This window comes from Patagioenas fasciata, chromosome 21, assembly GCF_037038585.1.
Source record: "Patagioenas fasciata isolate bPatFas1 chromosome 21, bPatFas1.hap1, whole genome shotgun sequence".
Lineage (NCBI taxonomy): Eukaryota > Metazoa > Chordata > Aves > Columbiformes > Columbidae > Patagioenas > Patagioenas fasciata.
The window spans coordinates 6,732,254-6,751,423 of NC_092540.1; the positions used below are offsets into that span (position 1 = coordinate 6,732,254).

Below are 19,170 nucleotides of genomic sequence, written 5' to 3' on the forward strand. Positions count from 1 at the left end.
CATCAGGGTCACCATATCTCGTGGTTGAGACGGACAAACGACATAGACCGAGTTCTTCCAGGATGAAAGTAGTAGATGCCATTTATTGCCACAAGTGCATTTTCATAGTTTTACCAATTCATGTGTCTCTTCACTATTGGTTACAAGTTACAGCACTAACATCTCATTGGCTAATTTTGCTGTCATCAATGTTACTCTTCTACTCCCTTCTCTCTCACGAGTACATCCTTAGCATAACCGGATACTCCTTTACTCCCATTTTTCTCACAGGTAGGCCTTAATATCTTCAAGGCTAGGTTCTGTTCCCATGCCTCTCTGTCAGGGAATCCACAGACCCACTGTAGTCCCCCACACTCCTGCTCTGGCAAGGGGATTGGACTGGATGCTCTTTTGAGGTCTCTTCCAATCCCTGACATTCTGGGATTCTGTGACTTGAAGGGCAGATGGTGCCAGCCCTTGGGGTACCCCATGTTTTACAGGCACCACAGGAAACAAATTCTTTGCGGGGCTCTGGTGAAAACCATCCCCCAAGGAACATAGTTTGATGTTGGGGCAGAGGAGAAGCGTGGATAGGCAGCCCAGACCCCTGGGTCCTCTGCCCTGCTCAGGGAGGGGGGGTTGTTCCCTGGACAATGGGCTCAGCACTCCTGGGCTCACCACCTCCAGAAGCCATCTGCTGTTCACAAGGCCACAAGTGCAGCAAGTCAACATTTATTTGATGCAACCAGTCTGTTAGAGCCAGTAATCCTGTGTAAAATCAATGCAAAATTACCACTGTTCTTAATTACAATGTGCCATATAACAACCAGGCATTGACAAATTTCTCTGTTTTCCCTGGGAAATCACATTTATGGCACTTTTACCCCTAAACCTCGGCAGCAGTGTTTGTTAACACCGGTTCACAGCTTTGGGTACCCAGAGCTGCCTTCAGCTCACGGAAAAGCATCTCCTCGTAACACCCAATGTGAGCTCAAGAACGATGCCTCCCTAACGCCCAAACTGAGCAACCTCAAGCAGTGCCCCCTTCTCCATGGGCTGCGTTACAATCTGTGACAGAAAGGGGATTCCACAGCCTGGAAAAGCTCCACAAGAAACTGGAGATTCCTGGGTCTCAGAGTAATTCTAGAGCTCAAGTGGTGACAGACATCAGCTGCAGCTCAGATAATACATGCCAACATCCATCACTGATCCAAGAAGGTAGCTCCTCCTGTCCTGCCCAACGGCTTCAAATCCAACACACGTTGTCCCTCCAACAGGAGGCAGCTTGTTGATTTCTAACACCATTCATCTCCGTCTTCCTCGAGATGAACTAGACATACATTATACAAGCAACCAAGTCCCCGCCTGGAAGCAGCAGAGCCTTTTGCCTTCTCTTTTCCACACCACTTTGCAGGAGAAGGAAACAAATGGCAGAAGAGACGTTGAGAAATTCAACCACCAAATGGAGAGGAAACCTTTGAGAGCAGGAAAACGTATTTGTACAATGGAGAGAGCTACATTGAATGAATAACACTGAAAATGAATCCTTCTTGCAGGGTAAAAGTGCACAGCAATTAAAGACCTGCTGAACAGACCCCTGTCATTCTCAGAAATAAACAATCCCCAAGTCTCAACAAGCCAGCCAGGGTCACTGCTCTAAATCCAAGCTCAGCTGCACTGAACTGAGTCAACACGGACACATTCGCCTCCCTTGTCCCACACAAAGCTGCACAGACCAGGCACAGGAATGCGCTGTGGACACCCGGATTTCTCATGGCGGCCTCTGTGCTGTCACCTGCACAAAGCACCAACACAGCGTCAGTTGTGGGCTCAGCTCTGGGGGTTCCTGGAACCAGGAGTCACTCGAGACACTCGGCAGCACCAACTGGCTGAAAACTCTCTGGAAATGGAAATTTCACTCAGCGCAAGGCCATGCTTACTGCTAGAAAATTCTGGGTAGTAATAAGCTAAGCTGCTTGCTGAAGTCTTCCCAAAATTATAAAGCTCCAAGTCGAACCACAGCCCTTGGCCAGGTCACATTCTCCCAAGCAGCCTCAGCACCAAGAGCCCGGCTGTGCCCAGAGCCTCGGCTGACACAGTGTCCTGTCCCAACAGATGGGATGAGGGATGAGCTAACTGTGGATGCGACACGCGCCCTGACTCAACAGATGAGATCAGATGTGAGTGAATTCTGGGTAATTCTGCGCGGCAACGAGAAGTGAATGACAGACAATCACTCTGGGGGGTCCAATTATGAATTTACTAAAAACACACGATGGTACACAAATTACAGCAATCAGTGACTTGGCAAAAGTATGTTATAGTACCACAAAACTTATCAATACATTGACAGCAAAACCTTTCTAAAAGCAGTGGATTGGCAACAATTAGTAACTGTAATGCAAAACTTAACAAGACTTTAGCAGCAGAACTTAAATGGTATTACTTTATATGTTTAAGAAAAAGGAAGAGAGAGAAAGAAGAGGAAAACTAAGATATCAGAAAGAGAAAGGGAGAGAGAGACAGAGAGGGAGAGTAAGATATCACCACTCCACAGGTACATCGGTCTTGTGACGACCTCTGGAGGAGGGGACGCGTTGAAGATTTACACGCCGCCAACCTGTATCATACGTGAGGTTGTTTTATAACCCAGTTCATTTACATGCGAGATAGGAGAAGGTGGTTCGTCTACTCCCTCTGCTCGCTCTTCGTGTTAATTAGGAAGACTCTTCTGGAAATGAGTCTGGGGTCTTCAAACTAGGGGAAAGTTCATGATATTGACCAGAAGTGAGTTGTCTTGCCCATCAGGGGTAGCTGTTGGTTCGTGATTTCTTCTGGTAGTTGGTTATCTGACAGATAGTTTATCTCTATCCTCCCAATTAGGCCAGGAGACCTTTCACAGCAACACTGTGGCCGTTTACCATAATCACGGTGAGGTCTGGTCTTTGCAATATAACCAGCTCCTTTCTCCTGCTGGGCTTAGTGCCCGTACTGGGGGAACAACCATCCCTGCCTGGCCTGTAGCCAGGCCCAGACCCCAACAGACACTGTACCATGATTGTCTGCAAACACCCATGTGGGACATGGCTGAGACAGGAACAGGCTGGGATCTGGGGCTGTCAAAGCAAGAAGGCTGGAGGGGAACAGGGCACTGAGGGCTGCTGGGGGGACTGTGCTGGGGGTTGTTTCCCCACCCCTGAACACACCCTGCCCCAAGCATGGCCTTACATGGTGGGTTATGGGGCTGGGCCAGTGCAGGGTTGGGTCTATCAGCAGGAGACACAATGCTCCGGGAAGCTCCCACCCTGCTGGGATGAAAGATGTACTCTGGAGTGGGAGGTACAGGGTATGCCATGCCAGCCCCAGCTCTACTAGAAGCCCTTCTGCAGTCAGAATGTTCCACATGTTTGGGAAGGAACTTACTGCTGCTCACAGGACTAGGGGATCTCTAGTGGTCTATATATGCCAACACCAAACAATTGCATCCCCTCCTCTCTCAGAAGCACTTCTGGGTGCAAGACTCTCACCCACATCTGTAGACAAGCTACCTGATGTCTCCTCTTCACACCAGATGGCCCTTGACTCTGCCTTGGTCTCACCCCACAGGCACCATCATGATCCCTGTGCGTTGGCTGTTGGGTGACTCTGTGCGCCCTGCTTTGAGGCCATGAGTGGACAGGCAGCTTGTGTCTCTTCTTGAAGCTGGCCACTGCAGTCTGCCTGCATGGTACCAGGGGATGCTGCTGGATCTGTGCTTGGAGAGTAGGTTGGGATTACCCTTTCTCAAAGTAAGTATGAGGATCTAGCTGGGACCACAAAGGGAAATCAGGACAAGGCACAGTGAGAGGGAAAAAAAAAAAAAAAGCAACCAACATCAAACCCTGAACAATCACACTGCTGGTGGATCAGCAGTCAGCGGCCCAGAGATTTTAAAACCTCAACCAGTGGAAATACTGACCAACCTTGTATAACTGTAATGTCATCCCTGTTAGGAGCAGATCATGGTTCTCAGGACCTCCAGAGATGCCTTCTGACCCAAATCCTGACTGAGAAAGTGACTGGACACTGGAGTTGGTGGAAGGAGACACTGCTGTGAGCTGAAGCATTGTTGGCATTTGTAATCAGTTGTCAGCCCTGTCATCAGGGTCATACAGTGAATGAGTTCATCCTCACAGGTAGCTTTGCCTCATGGACAACAGGAGCCAAACCAATCTAGGGATAATCCAGAGAAGTTGTCAGAAACACTGCTAGGCATTAAAGAATCTGATCTGTCATGATGTCCTGGGGCAGCTTCCACAGGGTGCCCAGCAAACATGGGCACAAAATAGACCATGCTCTGCTGGTCCTTCAGTTCTCTCGCAGGAGGCCTGGCTGTGAGAGGACACTGTTGTGTGCCCCCACCCTGCACACTCACACACTTCAGCTGTTCTCCTCTGGGGCATTTGCCAGTTTAGCCCTCCCACCCTCTCTTGAATCTTGCCACCTCCTTGCCCCCTCCCCAGATGAACCCAGCAGAGCAACCACACTGGAACTGGTCCCACAGTAGGAAATGGAGGCCAATGAGAATGTTCATCCAGCCGGCATGTTGATGAGATCTCCAGCCTAGGCAGTTGGTGCCAAACTTGTGCCCTAGCACAGCACGAGAGAATTGGCGTAGAGGATCCTCAGGAAGGTCCTGCTGCCCCAGTGACAAGGAAGCCTGCCCTGAGCTGTCATTGGCAGCAAAGAGTTTCTCTTTCCATGTCTGCACACACACAGTGCCCTGCTCTTCTCCTGGAACATTCCATCTCCCCACAGAGTCTTTTCCCAAGAGAGGTGATCTATGCTAACCTGGCCAGCTGTTCCTGCACCCCCTTCCCATATTCTACACAGCTCTGAGCTGGCGGTGCTGCTCTGCAAAGCAAATGGGCTAGGGTACCCAGGGCAATGGGATGGGTATGCATGGTCCAGCTGGTCAGGGTGGGAGATAGACCCAGCTCAGGGTTGCTACTGGTCTCTCCATCTCAGAACACAGACTTGGCTCTTGCAGCTCCAGAGAATGCACAAAACTGATCATGGACAAACAAGTCAGTGCAGGGTCCTTTTTTTGTTTGAACACACAGAATGAACACCTCCTTATTTACACCAAGTCTATGGGTCACAAAAGACAGGTAGATATTGACACAGAAATAGGAGGAAGAATGTTTCTTTTTTTTTTTTTTTTTGACAGCATTAATACAACAAAGAAAAGCTAAAAACAAAAGAAATCAAACAAAAAAACCTACCAAAAATAGGCTGAGGCAGTAATGAGTTACACTATGAGTGATATGCACAAAGAAGAGATCAGTTCATTACTGCTTCTGAGAAATGAAGTCATCAGTTTCCACACTGCATCCTTTAGCTCCTGGTTCCTCATGCTGTAGATGAGGGGGTTCACTGCTGGAGGAACCACTGAGTAGAGAACAGACACCACCAGGTCCACAAATGAGGAGGAGACGGAGTGGGGTTTCAGGTGAGAAAACACACCAGTGCTGACATACAGGGAGACCACAGCCAGGTGAGGGAGGCACGTGGAAAAGGCTTTGTGCCGTCCCTGCTCAGAGGGGATCCTCAATATGGCCCCGAAGATCTGCACATAGGACAGCACAAGGAAAACAGAACACACAAATGCTACTGAGATACTAACTACAACAAGCCCAAATTCCCTGAGGTAGGTGTCTGAGCAGGAGAGTTTAAGGATCTGGGGGATTTCACAGAAGAACTGGTCCACAGCATTGCCCTTGCACAGTGGCAGTGAAAATGTATTGGTTGTGTGCAGCAGAGCATTGAGAAACCCTGTGCCCCAGGCAGCTGCTGCCATGTGGACACAAGCTCTGCTGCTCAGGAGTGTCCCGTAGTGCAGGGGTTTGCAGATGGCAACATAGCAGTCATAGGACATGATGGTGAGGAGATAAATCTCTGCTGAAATGAAAAACAGAAACAGAAAGAGTTGGGAAGCACATCCTGCGTAGGAGATGGCCCTGTTGTCCCAGAGGGAATTGGCTATTGTCTTTGGTACAGTAGTTGAGATACAGCCCAGGTCGATGAGGGCGAGGTTGAGGAGAAAGAAGTACATGGGGGTGTGGAGGTGCTGGTCACAGGCTATGGTGGTGATGATGAGGCCGTTGCCCAGGAGGGCAGCCAGGTAGATGCTCAGGAAGAACCAGAAGTGCAAGAGCTGCAGCTCCCGCATGTCTGAAACTGCCAGGAGGAGGAAGTGAGTGATATAGCTGGTGTTGGACATTTGCTATGTTGGAGCATAGGGACCTGTCCAAAGGGGAAAAGAGAGTGACAGTTCAGGGAGACTTTTCTGAGTAAAATCAAAGCCATTTCTCTTATACCTTTCCCCTTCCTACACACACCCTGTTCCAGGAGACATTCTTTCAGTTCTGTGACTGGAGCCCTGCATGGTGCTGGCTGGAGGTGCCGTGAGGAGCAGGGCCTGTGCCCACTGGCTGCTGAGGAGTCAGCCCTGCTCTGCAGCAGTGGGGTCATGGGAACGGCAGGGGCAGGGGTCAGCCCTGGAATGAAGTTTGAGACGTTTAGAGTATTTACAGCTCCATCTCCCCTCCCATCCTGAGGGATGTTCTTGGATGTCAGAAACCCTCAATATTTCTGCAGCACTCCGGGAGAACTAAGTGAGTCCTGTGGTGTTAGAGGATACCTGTGGCTTAGTGCAGAATAACGTGAGCTGGTCTGTCCCTCTGTCTTGCTCCAGCTGCCCTGGGCTGGCACCTTTCTGAGATGGAGAGTGATCACACTCCCATGTTACCCTGAAAAACCACCAATAACTGCTGAGAGTAGAGGTATGATCCACATCAGACCATGACATGTCTCACACTTTCCTAAGTTCTCAGCATCCCATGTTTAGCACAGGACACACCTGGGTCGTTTCACAAATCAAACAGCATTTTGTCTGTCATAGCATCTCTTTGCTTCTTCATGGGGCTTTCAGTTAACACACACATGCTATACAACAGGTTTTCATCCTGGAGGGAAACTCACAGCTTGGAAGGAAACCTCAAGGAGACAGCCAAGTGTCCTAATGGTGGCATTTAATTAAGGGAGACTCAGCTCATTCCCCAGCCCCACAGACTTCATTTCCCACAGCCTCACAGGTCACAGGAAAGCTTTTGCATGTGTTCCCATGGACACACCTGCAGGAAAGGACCCACAAGGTCCGGCTGTGACGCTGCAGCTGAAACTCCCATCCCCAGAGAGCCTGACAGCAAGAACAAGATCACAACAGCAGTGACCCAGAGCAGTGGAGCAAGAAGGAAACATCCCGTGAGGGTGGGTGTGAGAGAGGCCAGGGCAGAGGCAGCCGGCACTCAGACAGCGTCACCCTTCCCCAGCTGTGCAGCCACCTCCCAGACACCAACATTGCCGGGCAGCTGCTCTCAGCCCCTGTGCTCTGCAGAGGAACTGGAGCTCTGGCTGCACAGGAGCTGCTTCATGCCTTGGAGCCCCCGGCCCTGAGGGCAGAGGCTTTGCTGGGTGGGAGAGGAGATGAAGGGACTGCTCAGGGGAGGGATCTGCACTGCGGGGGATCATACAGAGGTTTCTGAATTCTCCTTTCCACAAGATTTCTAGTTTTTGCTTCCTATACTCTCCGGATCATATTCCTTCTGCCTTCTGGGAGGTGTTTCCCTGTGCCATGTTGTCCTGGTTTTGTTAAAAACAAGCTTCTCTTTTAGTGAATTTACTTGTCAGCTAAAGCTTCATATTAGCTGTATTTTCCTGGAAAACCAGATACATGTTTTGGTAAACATGGCAATGGAATGTGAGGTTATTGATAAGGACAGATTCACATCTTGCGAGAGGGGAGACGAGAAACAGATGACCAAGAAACTGACCAATGGAGTATAACATCGCATTCATGTGAATACGTCATATAAAAGTGGGAGATCATGACGATCTCGTCCCTTTCCTTCTTTCCTCTTTTTCCTTATGATTGACATTAGGAGAGGACCTTGCCAGTCATCCATGCGAACTGAGGCCTAGTGACAGACTGAATCCAGCTCCAGTTGGCTGCAGAGTCCAATCCAGGACTTTGGGTACCAGCTCTGCAGTTGCTGAGACTTTCAAGATTGGTTTTGTATATTTTGTATTATTTTCTCTATTCTTATCAGTAGCATTAGTAAAACATTTTGAATTTTCCCAGCTCTTTCTGTCCTTCTTTTCCTCCTGATCGCCTGTCCTTAGTGGGAAGAGGGAGGAGGAAGGGGCTGAGGGCAGGAGGCGGGGGAAGATGGGGTTAACAATACATCTGCCATGGTTTGATTGTCACCCTGCAATCAAAACCCCCAACACATGTCTTTTAACTGTCAGTGCTCACAGACCCCATCCCACCCTCTGTACACTCACCCCGGCCCTACAGAAACCTCTCTGTTTGCAGGGCACTGCCTGGGAGCATCTTCCTGTTTGGAGGTTTGAAAAAAGGACAGGTCACACTAAGCCTGATGGGTCCAAATAACGTGATGCTGATGTTGTCCACAAGCAGAGGAGTGGCTGAAAGCATGTTAAGAGGTTTCTGGCAGACCTACTGATCACTCAGAGTTGCAGTTCAGGAGCCTCAGTGACTTGTTAAAACTTGAGAGCTCCTTCTCCACTTATTTTTTTTCCCCAGCTCCCCACAACTCTGTGATAGGAAACTTAAACGCCAGTCAGGAGAGCTGCTTCTCTTTATCCCTGCACTGATCTTTTCCTTGGAACCTGCTATTATAAACAATCTGGAGTGACCTTGGGCTGTGAGCAGCCTTGACCCACACAACACCATCTTAACAGCAGAAGGACTCTGCCCTGATGGACATCACTCCTTCCACCCTCAGCTTCTCCCCACAGCACTGTGGGGATCTCCCTGAGAAGCCTGAGTGCTGAGTCACAGGGCACAGCCCTGGGGTGCAGGGACCCTGCTCTGAAGGACAGCCCTGGGCATCCCTACCTGTACATTAACATTTACACCCTCACAGAGAGCCCTGGGAGAAGGCAGCCATCATTTCCTGTCCCTCCAACAGTGGAGAAGATAGTCCCTGCTCTGCTGCACATCTTCCTCCTCTACATCAGAGAATCTCTGAGATTTGTACTTACATATCTCACAGGCTCTGCAAAGTCCCAGCTTTATGAGATCCCACCATGATTTGTAGATGCAACACCCTGCAGCCACAGACCAACTGTCTGTGAAGATTTTGTTTCCAGTGAGTTCTCAGCATTCTCCCACTCCCAACTGCCTCTAACCCCTCTGTGCCTGGCTCCTCTGCCCTGGGTGCTGCAGGCAGAGCCCTCAGCCCTGCTGCGTGTGCAGAGGAGCTGCTCCTGGGCAGAGCTGTCTCTCTGCAGCGCTGCCGCTCCCATGAGCTCCCTGTGTCCCAGGAGCCCAGCCCAGCTCAGCAGCACAGGAGCAGCCCAAGGCAACATTTTCTCTGGCCCCTCTCTGCTCCCTCCAGGTGTCCCTGGGGCTCCAGACAAACCTTCTATGAAACAGGCTGAAGTCATCACCAGTCTTCCCTCTCTCAGCTGCGGACAAATTCTTATTTCCAGAAGTTCAAAGTACCGTGAAGAATTAATGGGACCCACTGAGGCCATTACTGACAGAGCCTCCCCAAGGATTCATTAGAGCAGATAATTGGATACTGTGATTACATCAGGCAAAAGAAAAGCACGGGCAGCTCTGATGCTGAGAAAACCCTTGGTTTGTTTGATGCAGGATGATGGCCAGACACTGACCCTCTGTCCATGGGAAGGGAGATCCTATCCCTCACGTGTGTTGCAGGGTTCTTCCTGGGGATGTGGGGAATGTGATGAGAAGTGATGGACAACGATCCACTTTCTAGCCTCCCTAAGGGGGTGCAAGGAGGTCATGAAGCCTCATGGCTATGACAACCATGTGTCTCCTTTTAGGTCTCAGTGGCATGGACATCAGCCACACCCAAGGGGACAAATACCCTTGGTCTTTCAGGGACATTCAGCCATGTCAGCAGCATTACTCTCCTCCACCACAGGCCATTCTACACTATTCCAGGCCTGTGACTGTTTCCCCACAGGCTACAGACACCCAATGCACTTCCTCACCTTGTTCTTATTCCAATATGTCCCTACCTGTGCTACTCTCTCTCCAACCTTGCCAGCTGTTGCTTGAAACACAAAGGCATGGGTGTCAGAGACAAGTGAGTGAGGAGCAGAGTGGCAGTTATGGTAAGTTCTGCTGCAGGGTATGGATGAAGGAGAGAAGAGGGGCAGACCCAGTATCAGGTATATCCACAGATGGGCAAAGTGACCACCTGTAATTCAAATGATCTCATGCGAGAGGTTGACATTGCCCCTAGGGAGTGCAGACAACCAGGAGCGCAGCAAACGGGTCCAGCAAATAGGGTGAGGCAGATAGCACAGCAGTTCACATGAAAGGGCAAGTAGGGAGGGCCCTGCCACTTCAGACAGAGTATACAACCCACTAGCAAGGAGCTGAGTACAGTAGGATGTATGGTATCCACCCAGAGAAGGGCTGTGTCTTCAGCATCTCTCATGGTCCCTCCAGCTGTGAAAACTGATGCAGCCACCCAAAATGAGCTTGGGAGGGAAGATGCAGCTGTCCAGGTCGCAGGGTACAGAGAGTGCCCCAGTTTCTGCTCGGGAACTGGTGGCAGCAGCGAGCTCACCTGTGGGTGATGTGTCCAAGTGAAGAAGCTGCTTAACCCGGTGACAGAGCTTTGAGAGAAGGTGTCCAGGCTGAGGAGCATCAGAGAGTCAGAAAAGGAGACTGACTGATGCATTCATAGTCTGCCATTCCTGATGCAGGATGAGAAACCAACCACAGCACCATATGCAAAGGATCCCCTACCCTCTCGCCCCCAGGCTGTAATGGGAGACCCAGAAGGTGGAGGAAAATGGAAATGGCTTACCGCCTGGGCCAGCAGGTGAACACACCCTCAGCCTGCCTCACCCTCCCGGGGGCTTGTATACAACAGGTATGAGATCCTTGTACTGGATAGACAAACAGCTGGTGCTGCTGATAAAGACCTGTCTGGGAAGAAAGGGTCCTCTAAGTAACCCATGCCCCACATGAAACCCAGCAAACTGATTAAAACCTCACATGTAATAAGAAAAAGAAGGGTAATTGTCATAAGTGATTCCCTCTGAATGTAACAGAGTGCCTGATATCCCAGCCTGAGGCTAGGGTAAGAGATGTGGCTCAACAACTCCCTAGTCTGGTAAGGTCCTCTGATACTTACCTGCTATTGCTTTTTAGTGTTTGCAGGGAAGAGATAGACAAAAGTAGTATTAAGCAAATCAGAAAGGATTTCAGAGCTTTGGAGTGGCTGGTCAATGGCTCATGTGCTCAAGTGGTTTTCTCCACCACCCGTACAGTTGCAGGGAGGAATACAGAATGGAACAGGTAGGCCCAGCAAATCAACACGTGACTATGTGACTGGTGTTATCGATGGAACTTTCCAACCATGGGGTAGTCAGTCCTTTGCCAGGTCTCCTGACACCTGATGGAATGCACCTCTCACAGAAGTAGAAAAGGGTGTTTGCTCAGGGCTTAGCAAGGCTGAATGATAGGGCTTTAAACTAGACTGGAGCGGGGAAGGAGGCAGTACCAGGCCAGTCAGTGATGAGCAGCGGATGGCACACAAAGCTTGAGGAGGTGCTTGGCAGCGAGATTCCTCAGACTGCGCCACGAGGTGAAGGGCACAATCAACCAAAATGAAGTGCTTCTGCACTAATGTGTGCAGCATGAGGAACAAGCAAGATGAACTAGAAGCCTTGGCCTGGTCCCAGGGATATGATATAACTGGCAGCAGCGAAACCTGGTGGGATGAATCCTGTGGTGCGTATGCCACGATGGATGGCTATACAGTATTGAGAAGGGATAGGCAGGGTAGGGATGGGGCGGGGGTGGCACTATATGTGGCGGAGGGGCTGGAGTACATGCAACTGGCAGTTGGTGATGGCAAAGTTGAGAAACTCTGAGTAAGAATTAAGGATCAGACAAATAAAGTGAATGTCATCGTAGGTGTCTACTATAGACCACCCAGCCAGGATGATGACACTGATAACTTATTCTTTAAGGAGCTAAGTGAAGGCTCCAAATCACCTGCCCTTGTCCTTATGAAGGACTTCAACTTGCCAGATGTCAGCTGGGAATATTACACAGTTGGCACCAAAAGGTCCAGAAGATTTGGATGATAATTTCTTGATGCAGGTACTAAGGAAAGGTGCCTTCCTAGATTTGATTCTCACGAACAGGGAGGGTCTCATGGGACAAGAGGCGACTGGTGGTTCCTTTGACCACAGCAACCATGAAGCAGTCAGGTTTAAAATTCTAGTAATAGGAGGAAAACTGCCAGCAAGACCTTAACCCTAGATATGAGAAGAGCTGTCTTCAGACTGCTCAGAACTACTTAGTAAGATTCCCTGGGAAGAAGCTTTTGAAGGTGTTGGGGTCCATTAGTTTTGGTCATCTTTTAAGTATCACCTACTGAAATCACAGGACCAGGCAATTCCAAAATGCTGAAAATCTGGCAGGTGAGGCAAAATGCCAGCTTGGTTGAGCAGGAATCTTCTTCTTGAAATACAATAAGAAAAAAATTACATGGTCAGTGGGAGCAAGGTCAGGCAACATGGGACAACTACAGAGATGCTGCTCGCCAGTGTAGGAGGAAATTCATACTGCCAAAGCTCAATGAGAACTGAAGGTGACCAGTACTGTGAAGGACAATAAAAAAGGCTTTTAAAAATATATTAATGGCAAAAGGCAAACTAGAAATAACATTGACCCGTTGCTTGATGAGCATGGTCACCTTATTAGCAAGGACATAGACAAAGCCGAGATGTTTAATGGTTTCTCTCCCTTGATCTTCAACACTGATGATGGACTTTGTGGCCCCATTACGCTGGGCTAGAAGGCATGGCTACAAAAGCAATAAACTATCAGTCAGTCTGGAACTTGTACAGGATTTACTACTCCAGCTAGATTCTTAAAAGTCAATGGGGCCTGGTGAGATTCATCCAAGGGTGCTTGAAGAGCTGGTTGATGTCATAGCAAGACTTCTCTCTGTGATTTTTCAATGCTCCTGGGAATCTGGAGAGGTCCTGGATGAGTGGAAGATGGCAAACATTGTCCCAATCTACAAGAAGGGCAACAGAGATGACCCTGGCACCTATAGGGCTGTCAGCCTCACTTCTGTTCCTGGCAAAATCGTGGAAAAGATTGTTCTGGGTGTTGTTGAAAAACATCTGAACAACAATGCAGTCATTGGTCCCGGCCAACATGGGCTCACGAGGGGAAAGCCTTGCTTGACAAACTTAATTTTGTTCTATGACAAGGTTACCTGCCTAGTTGACCAAGTGAAGCCTGTCAATGTGAACTTTTTGGATTTCAGTAAAGCCTTTGATACTGTTTCTCACAGTATCCTCCTGTAAAAGATGACCAGCACACAGCTGGGACTTAGACTCATAACTTGAGAGATTACTTAGTAATTTTGCTGATGACACAAAATGGGGGGAACTGTTGACACTCTCAAGGACAGAGAGGCCCTGCAGATGGATCTGGATAAATTGGAGAACTCAGGAATCATGAACTGCATGAAGTTCAACAAGGGCAAGTGCCCAAATTTGCAGCTGAGACACAGCAACCCTGGCTGTACACACAGAATGGGGGATGAGATGCTGGAGAGCAGCTCTGTGGATCTGGATCTCTTGGTTCTGTTTGATGGCAACTTGAACACGAGGCACGAGTGTGTCCTGGCAGCCAACAGGGACCCGTGTTCTGGGTGCATTCAGCACAGCATTGCCAGCTGGACGAGGGAGGTGATTGTCCCACTCTGCACTGATTTGGCCTCACCTGGAGCACTGTATGCAGGTCTAGAGAACCAGGATAAAAAAGATATTAAGCTACTGGACAGTATCCAAAAGAGGGCTACAATTTTGGTGAAGGAGAGGAAGTCATATGAGGAGTGGCTAAAGTCACTCAGTTTGTTCAGTCTGGAGAAGAGGTTACTAAGAGGAGACCTCATCACAGTCTACAGCTACTTCACAAGGGGAGGGGGAAGGGCAGGTGCATAACTCTTCACTTTAGTGACCAATGACAGAACCTGAGGGAATAGCAGCAAGATGTGCCAGGGGAGGTTTAGGTTAGACATTAGGAAATGGTTCTTCACCCAGAGTGTGGTGGAGCACTGAAACAGGCTCCCCAGGGAGGTGTCATGGCCCCAAGCCCGACAGTATTCAAGAAGAGACTGGATAATATCCTCAGACACATTATGTGAACTTTGGAGTTGTCATATGCAGGGACAGGACTTGGACTCGATGATCTTTGTGGGTTCATTCCAACTCAGAACATTCTATGTTCTATGGATGATCCAGACTGCCTCTGAATGATGGAGAAGCCAATGAGGCGTGCTGCTGTACCTTTTCTTAACAAACAAAGAACTGGTCACAGATGTCATGGTTGGGGGTAACCTTGGCTGCAGCAACTGTGAGATGGTGGAGTTCACGATCCTGTTTAGAGGAAACAGGGTAATAAGTAGGACTAAAACCATGGATTTCAGCAGGGTGAACTTTGGCCTCTTCAAGGTCCTACTTGGAAGAATCCCATGTGATAGGGCTCTAGAAAGTAGTGGGATCCAAGAGAGCTGGCTAATATTGAAACATCACTTCCTCCAAGCTCAAGACTGATGCATCCCTCTTTCCTTTAGATCAGAAAGATGATAGAAAAGATAAGGGGAAAGGAAGAGAGACTTAGACTTCAAGTTGGAGAGTTTTAAAGGGTTTTACTAATGCTACTATTAAATAGAAAATATATATCCAAAATATACAAAACCAATCTTTAACGCTCAATGTGGAGTTGGCGTCACTCCAGCAGCAGGAGCTGGGTGTGCAGAGCTGGCAGCTCCAGCACCTGCAGCTCAGGCCCCCAGAAGTCACGGTCAGGACTTCACACCAAACTGGAAACTGGTGGCAGGATGCAGGGTCTGAGGCCTGTAGATCACAGGCAGACAGAAAAGGTCCTCTCTAGATGCCGGCCTTGATTAAAGAGAGACTGACCCTCATGATCACCCTCTTATATAGGGGGTATGATGATTATGGGATGGGATATTGAGTTGATCCTCAGCTGGTCAGTTCTAGTCACCTGTTCCATCCACCCCTCCTCAAACACGCCTCTCTCACAACGGAACGTGGGAAAACTTATCAGTCTTTCTTGGTTACCATAGCAATAAATCTAAACATGAGCTTCTTCAGCATTCCATTGATCTCTTATCAGTACTGAGCACAGCACTCTAGGAAAAATATGCAGGCTAAAACTCAGAAAAGTACAGCCACCTAGAAGAACTTAGCTGAAAGAAAACCGACTAAAAGAGAACTGATCTTGTTTTTAACAAAACCAGGACAGAGGATGACCCAGGAAACGACAGGCCAGTCAGCCTCACCTCCACCCCTGAAAAGGTGATGGAACATTGCATTCTGGATGTCATCTCCAAGCACTGGGACGAAAAGAAGGTTATCAGGAGTAGTCAGTATGAGTTCACCAAAGGGAAGTCATGTTTGAACAACCTGATCGTCTTCTACGATGGTATGACTGGCTGCATAGATGAGGGGAGAGCAGTTTACATTGTCTATCTTGACTTCAGCAAGGCTTTGACACCATCTCTCACAACCTTCTCATAGGAAAGCTCAGGAAGTGTGGGATGGATGAATGCATGGTGAGATGGATCATGAACTGACTGGATGGCAGAGCTCGGAGGGTTGTGATCAACTGTGCGGAGTCTGGTTGGAGGCCTGTAGCTAATGGGGAAACCCAGGGATCAGTATTAGGTCAACTCCTGTTCAGTCTGTTCATCGATGGCCTAGATGAAGAGACTCAGTGAACCCTCAGCAAGTTTGCTCATGGTACCAAACTGGGTAGAAGGACCAAGACACCAGAAGGCTGTGTGCCATTCAGCAAGACCTGGATAGGATGGAGGACTGGGCAGAGAAGAACCTCATGAAGTTCAACAAGGGCAAGTATAGGGTCCTGCACCTGGTGAGGAATAACCCCATGTGCCAGTATAGGCTGGGGTAGACCTGCTGGAAAGCAGCACTGCAGAGAAAGACCTGGGAGTTCTGGTTAAAAACAGGTTGACCACGAGACAACAATGGACCCTTGTGGCCAAGAAAGCAAATGGTAACCCGGGGTACATTAAGAAGAGTGTGACCAGCAGGTCGAGGGAGGTTGTCCTCCCCCTCTACTCTGCCCTTGTGAGGTCACATCTGGAATACTGCGTCCAGTTCTGGGCTCTCCAGTTTAAGAAGGACAAGGAATTACTGGAGGGAGTTCAGTCATGGGCTACGAAGATGATTGGGGGCCTTAGAGCATCTAGAGCACCTTGAGAGACTGAGGAAGCTGAGTCTGTTCAGCCTGGAGAAGAAAAGCCTGAGAAGGGAGCTATCAATGTTTATAAATATCTCAAGGATACATGTCAAGATGATTGACCAGACTCCTTTCAGTGGTGCCCAACGATAGGATGAAGGACAACAGGCACAGACTGAAGCATAGGAGGTTCCATCTGAATATGAGGAAAAACTTCTTTACTTTGAAAATTACAGAGCACTGGACCAGGCTGTCCAGAGAGGTTGTGGAGTCTCCTTCTCTGGAGACATTCAAGAGCTGCCTAAACACATTCCTCTGTGATCTATTCTAAGTGAACCTGTTTTAGCAGGTGGGTTGGACTAGATGATCTCCAAAGGTCCCTTCCACCTTAACCATTCTGTATAAGATCAGTTCATCTCTTTGTGTTTCAAGGAACAGAGTGTGAGGGTGGGTAGACATCAGTGAACATATGGAAATGCCAAGGTGAGAGCAAGGTGAGGAAGCAAGATCAGTGTCTATAGCTCACAGGGAGACAGAAGCAGCTGTGGGACACTGTAGGACCACCTCTGGTGGAGATAGGAAAAGGTGCTGGTAAGGCTGGAAATTGCCAAGAGAACTCAAGGTTTTGTCTCCACAGCTATGGCAATTTTCTATGCCATCAAGGCTTATGAGGAGACATTGTCCTCAGGCACTGGAGGCTCCTCACTGCCTCCTTGCAACCCTCAGTAAGACTGGGAACTGTCACATAGTTGTCCATCATTCAGCATCAAACACCCCACATCCCCCTGCCCCAGGAAGACCCTGAGCAATGTGAGGGATAGGATCTGACTTTCCAGGTGCTGGGGGTCAGGGCTTGGCTTCTCTGCTTCATCAAACAAAAAACAGGGTTTTCTCAGCATCTGAGCTGCCTGCACATTCCCTTTGTCTATCTACAATCATGGTCTCCAAGTATCTGCTCTAACAAATTCCTGGGGAGGCTTTGCTGGTAATGGCCCTCAGTGGAATGCATTAGTAATTCAAGGTACTTAGGATTACTTTCTTCTGACTTCGACTTCTGGAAAGGTTTGCACAATCTCATCTCATTTCAGCATCTGAGGTTGAAGGACTCAATAACAAATGCACCATGGGGCTTGTTATAGTGAACAAAGTCCTAAGAAACCGTGTCTCTTCTGTAATGGTCTTATAGTCTCATATGGTTCATTAGAGAGATTTCCTAGTGTAGTTATGCAAAAATATTTCTAATAAAAAATACTTTCTTTTTTTTTTTTCTTGTAACATGTATAGGTTTGTGGGGGTTTTTTTTGTTTTGTGGTTTTGTTTTGTTTTGTTTTGTTTTTTGTTTTTTATTTTTTATTTATTTTATTTTTCAGCTTAGAGAAGAGGTGATAGCAGAATTATCTGACTGAGAGTGGTACAGGGTCTCTCCTAAGGAGGTCTGGACTGGTCAGAGAAGCTGTCCCTAGAGATCTGACACAACGTGGACAACTTTTCTCCTCACTTCCTCAAGCCCATCATTTCTCTTACTGGTCACCCTTTTCTCTTTACTTGCATCCCTTTTCTGTACAACAGAATTTTCCACTGAGGTCTGCAGCTGGATGTCACAGCTCCTTTGCACCAGCTCCCACCTGCTCTCCTTAAAGACACACCTGAACAAAGGCAAAGTGGGATTTTTCTTTATTTTTGAACAAAGAAAATGAAAATTATGAGATTATTCATTAAAATAAAACACACTCCTCAACTGTATGCCAAGTAAAAGCTGCCACCAATGATCTTCATATTCCATGATGCATAACCATGCAAAAAATGTTTTAGACAGGAAGAAAACTATAAAATTGTCAAGATTTGATTGCAGGGTGACAATAAACCGTGGCAGATGCTTTCTGTCAACCCCCGTCCCTTGTGGCAGCCCCCCTCACCTCTCCTGCTAAGGTGAGGCGTTAGGAAGAAAAGAGAGACAGACTTGCAAGTTGGAAAAATGTTAAAAATATTTTATTAATGCTGCTAATAAAACAGAGAAAATAATACAAAATATACAAATCTTGAATTCCCCAGCAAAGTTCAGAACTGCTCCAGTAACTGCAAAGCAGGCAGCCAGTAGTCCTGGGTTGGACTCTGCAACAAACCGGAACTGGATTCAAGGATGCAGGATCTGTCACTAGGCCTCAGATTTGCAGGAATGGCAGGCAGGGTCCTTCCCAGATGTCTGCCATAGTTGAAGAGGGACGAGACCCTTGTGATCTCTCACTTTTATATGAAGTGTCACATGAATAGGATGGAATACTTAGTTGGTCAGTTTTAGTCACCTGTTCAGTTGGCTTCTCCTTGCCCCTCTCACTTACAGGACGTTCACCCTTATCTGTGACCTTGCATTCCATTCGTATGTCTACCAAAACATGTATCCAACTTCAGAAAAGTGCAGTTACTTAGAAGAACTTTACTGAAAGAAAAAATCACTAAAAGAGAAACTTGTCTTGTTTTTAACAAAACTGGGACAAAAATCAACACAATTAAACAACTGGCTAAAGACAGAATTAGAATACTGAAAGACAGGCAAGCTTTTAACTCCCTGAAACTCAAAGCAGCAGCTGGATTGTTGAGAGGTGTTTGAATGATCCAAGAGTAAAGAGAAGGGAAATCCAGAGAGAAATCACTAGTGCTTATGTGCACATCAGCTGCTGGAAACGTGACTGCACACATGGTCAGTTTAGTTAGGACAGTGCAAATATGTGAAAGATAAGGGAGTTTGAATGCACAGCCTAACAGAGAGAGTGCTGACAAGGCAAATGTAGTGGAAGGTCTATAGTTCTCCTGCTATTAATGCACAT

The 19,170-nt window shown here is 48.1% G+C and overlaps 1 protein-coding gene and 1 non-coding gene across 2 annotated transcripts; both read right to left on the reverse strand.

The window, feature by feature from the left end:
- Positions 1–1,105: 1,105 nt before the first annotated feature.
- LOC136111033 (small nucleolar RNA SNORD45) lies at positions 1,106–1,190 on the reverse strand. The gene has a single exon (XR_010652702.1). It is a non-coding gene; the product is annotated as a small nucleolar RNA SNORD45 (small nucleolar RNA).
- A 4,079-nt stretch (positions 1,191–5,269) lies between these two features.
- LOC136110714 (olfactory receptor 14A16-like) lies at positions 5,270–6,241 on the reverse strand. The gene has a single exon (XM_065854314.1). It carries the CDS (start codon positions 6,239–6,241, stop codon positions 5,270–5,272), a length of 972 nt encoding a protein of 323 aa, XP_065710386.1.
- Positions 6,242–19,170: the final 12,929 nt, after the last annotated feature.